The sequence below is a fragment of the Hippocampus bargibanti genome, linkage group LG14 (assembly GCF_051943395.1).
Source record: "Hippocampus bargibanti isolate YZ-2025 linkage group LG14, ASM5194339v1, whole genome shotgun sequence".
NCBI lineage: Eukaryota > Metazoa > Chordata > Actinopteri > Syngnathiformes > Syngnathidae > Hippocampus > Hippocampus bargibanti.
In genome coordinates this window covers 657,502-663,631 of record NC_142747.1, presented here as the reverse complement: position 1 = coordinate 663,631, position 6,130 = coordinate 657,502, and the positions used below count along the sequence as shown (strand labels likewise).

General features: G+C 46.5%; 1 protein-coding gene across 5 annotated transcripts; it reads right to left on the bottom strand.

Annotated features, from left to right (window-relative positions):
- Positions 1–1,165: 1,165 nt before the first annotated feature.
- LOC148887961 (acyltransferase PGAP2-like) lies at positions 1,166–6,059 on the bottom strand. Of its 5 annotated transcripts, none has more exons than XM_089014242.1 (7): positions 5,770–6,059; positions 5,461–5,639; positions 4,043–4,219; positions 3,712–3,961; positions 2,671–2,961; positions 1,623–1,714; positions 1,166–1,477 (listed from the first exon to the last, which is right to left on the bottom strand). In XM_089014242.1, exons 3-7 carry the CDS (start codon positions 4,202–4,204, stop codon positions 1,415–1,417), a joined length of 858 nt encoding a protein of 285 aa, XP_088870368.1. In that variant the 5' UTR covers positions 4,205–4,219; positions 5,461–5,639; positions 5,770–6,059; the 3' UTR covers positions 1,166–1,414. The 5 variants fall into 5 exon arrangements, with proteins under 5 accessions (XP_088870368.1, XP_088870369.1, XP_088870371.1 ...); XM_089014243.1 differs by having other exon boundaries at positions 5,865–6,059; XM_089014245.1 differs by having other exon boundaries at positions 2,671–2,779; positions 2,855–2,961; positions 5,461–6,057.
- Between the last annotated feature and the right edge of the window lie 71 nt (positions 6,060–6,130).

The window sequence follows — 6,130 nt, the reverse complement described above, 5'->3', positions numbered from 1 at the left end:
GTCCAGTACACGAGTTCTAAATTACAGTACGATGGAGTTTCCCACCGCGCGGTGGAAGTAACGACACGCAGGAGCCAGAACAAAGACGCAGTGGTTCTACCAAGGCGTCGAACTTTAGTCCATTCTGTCCTCACTAGATTTCAAATTTTTATGTATTTTTTATTTCCTCTTCAAGTGAACAACGCAACGTTCTTCTTCTCCTTGAGGAAAAAAACAATACATCATGGCAGCTCCAGAACAATTTTCAATAAATAACATTGTGCTTGGCGTCTTCTTCTTTTCCTTTCGGCTTTTCCCTTCAGCGGTCACCACAGCGAATCAATGTCCTCCATCTAACCCGGTTTTGTGCATCCTCTTCTCTCACACCAGCTACCTTCATGTCCTTTTTGACCACATCCATAAACCTCCTCTTCGGTCTTCCTCTCGGTCTCCTGCCTGGCAGTTCAAGGCTCAGCATCCGTCTACCCATATAGTCGCTCTCTCTCCTCTGGACATGTCCAAACCATCTCAGTCTGACTTTCTCTCCAAAGCCTCTAATATGAGTTTTCCCTCTAATGGACTAATTCCTGACTCTATCCAACCTGGTCACTCCCAAAGAAAACCTCAACATCTGCTCTGCTACCTGTCTTTTCTTCAGTGGCACTGTCTCCAGTCCAAACACAATGTGTTTGGCGCTCTGCAATATATATGATTTTATTAGTGCTTTCAAAAATGGTTTCTGCTTTTTTAGCTTAATCTAAGAGCTACTACTTAGGCACACTAGGAGGAGTAGCAGTACCTTACATTGCAGGGGTTTCTGAAAAACTACAAAGGGTCCTTTTGACAACAAAATTCTTTCAAACCAATAAACATTTTCAGGCAAAAATTAGTGCATCCAAAAGATAGGCTGCCAAATGGAAAACAAAGGAACGTAGTTAATTCAATACATTGTAAAAATGAAGATTGTAAAGAGCAGTACATTGGGGAGACGAAACAAATTCTCAAAAAAAGACTATCAACATTGCAGGGATAATTCTAGTGGGCCTCAATCGGCAGTACATATGTACCTAAAAGCCAGCACCAACTCATTTGACGACAATGAGGTTAAAATCTTAGCGAAAGAAAATAGACGGTTTGAAAGGGGAGTAAAAGAAGCGATTTTTATAAAACAGCAAAAACCTTCACTTTGGATCGTGCTTACGTGACACTTCTTAGATCGTTACCACGGAGGCTTAGTTATGCTGATGAGGTGATACCAGAGCAAATGGGGCAATCAGGCCAGTCAAAGAACACAATAGGTCAGGACAATGGAGGTAATCAGTGTAGCCTGGGGGAATAGTCCTCTGCTCCCCACAACCTTAGAGCAGGAACATATCATAGCAGAGGTCTGTCACTGCCACCTCTGGACAGTAGGGATATATACATAGGACCAGAGCTACCAGCAAATTTGTGGGTTCGCTGACAAAGTCTCTTGAATGAGAAGCGGAACGTCCGACACCTTGAAAGAAAGAAGTACAGATGACGGCTGAAGAAACCTTGTCATCAATTGACCGCTCCTGGACGACTGAGAGCTTAAGCAGACGTCTTGGAGGGAAGGTCCCTCGTCAGAAGGCCTTCAGCTCCGAGCAGGAAATAACCATCACCTCATGGCTCCTGAAGTCCCACGCCGCGGTCATGTGGAAGGCCATGTTGGCGAAGACGATGAGATACTCAAACAGGGCAAAGAGTGTGTAACCTGGGTCGGGGGGGGGGGGGGGGGGGTGTCAACTATTAATTGTAATAATGGGCCACTCCAGAATTGGCGGAGAGACGCTGGCACTCAAGTACCGTATTTTCCTGACTATAAGGCGCACCCATAAGCCTTCGTTTTCTTCAAAAGATGACGTACGCCTTATATCTGAAGTCGTATTGACCTCAGAATCAGAATCAGAATCAGAATCATCTTTATTGCCAAGTATGTAGAACACACAAGGAATTTGTTTCCGGTAGAACACGCTGCACTAGTATCGTCGTCAAAAAAACTGCTAAGTGGCACTATACAGTTCCATTTTGGCTACTGTTGAAGAGTTCAAAGAGTTAATGGCTTGGGGGAAGAAGCTGTTTAAATGTCTGCTGGATTTGGTGCGCATGGATCGGTAGCGCCTGCCTGAGGGGAGTAGTTGGAAAAGGTGGTGGGCAGGGTGCGGAGGGTCCAGTAGGATTTTCCGCGCCCTTGTTTGGATTCTTGCAGTGTGCAAGTCCCCCTGTAGAAATAGTGCGTAAGCCCAGCCTCGACTGTAGCGTGTGCCTTATATTTGGAAACCTTTTATACATTTATATATTATATTTGTAAATCTTTGTAAAATTTGTAAAAAAAAAAGAGTCCAGTGCGCCTTATACACCGGAAAATACGGTCAATGTCATTTGAATTGTACAAAATAAATTACATAAAACATCAATTACAACACATTAAAAATATATGTTTTTACATATATATATGACAGAGTTGCTTGTTCTGTAGCCACAAGGGGACATAAGCCAGCCAGTGTCTTCTTGTGCCGGTCCCAAGCCCGGATAAATACAGAGGGTTGTGTCAGGAAGGAAGGGCATCCGACGTACAACAAACATGCGAATCAAACCTCTGAAGACACGATTCGCCGATTCCCTGAAGGGAAAACGCGAAAGGAAAAGAAGAGATGGCATCATACTTACTCCCCGGCTCACAGTACAAATTGTGTTTGACGTAAAAGAATGCGGCAAAAGCGCAGAAGCTCAAGTTGAGGATGAGTAAACGCACTTTCCAGTGATGGGATTTGGCATACTGGGAAAATGACAACAACAAATGACGATGATCACGTTGAAATGGAATGAAATTGAAGTCATCGCACTCACTTACCGTGGGGTTCAAGGAATACCTCTTGATGGCCTTCCACAGATGGCACGTGATCAGCATGTAGACGAAGGAGCTGAGAATGAAGAGGACGAAGCCCTTCTTGTGGACAACTAAGACGGAAAGGGACGGGCGCGCATGGGTTAAAGAAACGGGACACCTGCAAACATTTGCTTCCTCGTGCGCTCTGTGTCTATGTAATGTGTGTGTGGGCGCAGGGGTGAAATACACTTCAAATATGTGTCGCCACCATGGTCGCAACACACTCGTAGAACGCAGTTGGCCGCGGGTCATCACTTCCCACACGGTTACACCAAAGGCCCACTAACACACCCACACGCAGCTTTGGATCACCTCATTGCTTCAGTGAGTGCTTGTCGGCCATTTTATTTCATTGCCGAGATTGCTGCGCCACGACCCTCGTGAGAATAAAGTGCCTCGATAACGGATTAAAACGATTACAATTGACCCAAAACAATCTCAATTGTTACAAATGCACCTCTGAATAAAAACTCAACTCCTGTAGTAACAATGAGAACAAAAAATAAAAACAAATTGGACGCTACGTATTAGCTATCTATTTGCTAGCTATTAGCTCTCCATTCACTAGCTACGAGCTATCTATTCGCTAGCTAGCTAGCTTGCTATCTATTTGAGTTACTTCCGGGTTGAGGAAAAAACTTATCCTGAGACTGTAAAGTGACCTTGAGGGTTTTGAAAGGCGCTTATAAATGAAAATTATTATTATTGTTATTATAAAACGTAACACACTTGGGTTAAAGGGTGGGTATACAGTAGAGGGGATGTTGCGACACCTGCGTCCCTCTCCCTAAATGCCTCCAGGCAGCCCTTTTTGCACTCACGGTAGATCTCAGTGGATGACACATAGGTGAGCAGTAGCAGGCCGAGGTTCTCAGAGACGGAGAAGGCCAGGCCGAGGTAGGCTAGCGAGCGTTCGGGCAGGCGGGCGGTGAAGCGCACCTTGTAGAACCTGAAGTAAGTGAAGGCTACCAGAAGGCGGGGCATTGAGTGTAGGCCCACGCAGAGGCGCCAGATGTGGCACTCAGGGCTCAGGCTGATGGAGGCGCTGATGGACGGCAGGTAGTTGGGAACCTGCCGCGGAGCAAACCGAGCCGCGTCAACGCCGAGTGTGTGCGCCGCACCAAAGGACGCGTTATCATATCATGGTCCAACCTGGCAGTGCGTCCTGGTGGAATCTTCAAAGTGATAGATGGACGAGATGAAGACGCAGGCAACGAGGCCCATCAGTGGCAGGCTGACGATACCCACGGCGCATGTCGTGAAGGACACACGAATCGCCAGGGCCTTCTCGTTGCCGTAGGGGCCCGAAAACATGCTGCCCCTGCAAGCCTAAGATCAAAATAAATGACAGAAACGGAAACTTTGGTCCTCATATTGTGACCCAGAGGAGCAGCTTTGACATGAAGTCGGTCGTTTGTGTTTGGGCCCGCAAAGCCATGAGTGGATCTTTTCTGAACGCATTTATGCTGTGAGCTCGAGTCTGCGATGGATGACCCTGACTGACAGGTAAGCAAAGAATTTCGGCAATGTCGCGTACCTTACCAAAATATTCACTCTTGAGTTCAGCCTCCATGCCAGGCAGGATCCCCGTCCGTGGTGAAAAAAATATCGCATCGTCACAAAAACGCAAGGCAAGTGCTTTAAATAGCCCAGGCATGAACATTAGGATGGAGGTGTGGGGAAAAAATACATTTTGACACGGAAGGTTTCAACCTGAAGCTATGGCGGATCACGTGAACCCACACACCTCAGTCAAGTCCTGCGGCAAATCCCATTTTTGTGTCTTGAAAACACTCTGATGCAGGAGGTGTGATGCGAAGAACTGACATGCATCATCATGCTGCGATGAGCAAAATGAAGCCTTGCGAACCAATGGGACGACTCCCTCCAACAAGCTCCTGTGAGAAGCCAATCGGCAGCATTTTGGACCAACTGGAGTCTCTTGAAGGCTGAGTCCGAATGAGAGTTGATCCAGACGAGATGTTCGTGAAGAACCTTTCGAGCTAAGTGGTCAAGGAGATTTCCATCAAACGCCGACGGGATCAATATGGCTACACATGCTTGGATGAATAAGGGCCAATCCATTCTCGCTTTTTCAATTTCTGCCTCTCGATGTCACTGAAGATGGTATATCTCGAGAGACACACAGATTATATAGAAATGTCTGTGTAAGATCTCAGTCGTACAGGAGTGGTCCATCAATGAAAAGGTTTCTTCAGCCGTCAGCTGGACTTTTTTCAAAGAAGTACAGATGACGATTTTCTCCGGAGGACCCGGTTTTCTCCGGGTCCTCCAGTTTACTTCCACATTCCAAAAACCTGCATGGCAGGCTGATTGAATACTCAGAAATTGTCCCTTGGTGTGAGTGTGTGAGTGAATGGTTGGCTGGCAACCAATTCAGAGTGTCCCCCACCTAGTGCCTGAAGACGGTTGGGATAGGCTCCGTCACCCCCCGCAACCCGCAACCCTACTGAGGAATAAGCGGTACAGAAAATGGATGGATGGATGGATAAAGTGAAACCGTGGTGATCGGTGTGTCAAGAAATAAGGAAGCAATTCCAATCGCTCACCTTTATGTGTGGCTCTTTCTTGTTCACAATCGGATCTTTGTCCCTTCAGGAGTCTTAAGTTGATTGGTGGGCAGATTCGGTCGAAAACGTCACTTTATATTGGAAGGACATTTTCCAGACGACCGCATAGTAGAAGTTGCTCCGATGACACAGAGCTGGGGCTTACGAGATGACTGCCACTGGAACACAAGATCACTTATGATAGCCGAGGTGTGCCTCAATTGGACCGCATTCCGCGACTGGCATTGGGTGGCTGGTATTGGGAGAATGTCAACAACAACATCATGTCATCCTGTGTGCCACGCCCACCGTGATCGCCTTGGTTGATGGTGATGTATCAGGAAGTCCAAAACGGAAACAAAGATGAGAAAGCGATGTTTAAAGACGTTCGTATAGCGAATTACCCCAACAGCTGTCACAGCGAGGGGCGATCCATCCTGCGGGGGCTTTGGCCCACCATCTGCCATGTCTGAACCAGCCGATTCCCTTATGTTATTGCAGTAAAAATAAAGAATGACTCGTACTGGTAGATCGTCATCTGAAAAAAAAAATAAAATAGGGGTCATCTTTTCTAAGAGAATACGTCAAACTGGGAGACTTGAATCAAACCGATATGGCTAATTTCAGGACTTTGGACTTTCCCGGTTCCAAGTTACACAAGTAAACTTGG

Coding starts and splice junctions, on each gene's coding strand:
- LOC148887961 (XM_089014242.1), bottom strand. CDS start 4,204: ATGTTTTCGGGCCCCTACGGCAACGAGAAGGCCCTGGCGATTCGTGTG. Junction 3,962..4,042: donor CCACCAGGACGCACTGCCAG/GTTGGACCATGA, acceptor GCTCCGCGGCAG/GTTCCCAACTACCTGCCGTC. Junction 1,715..2,670: donor TTTGTACTGTGAGCCGGGGA/GTAAGTATGATG, acceptor CCCCCGACCCAG/GTTACACACTCTTTGCCCTG.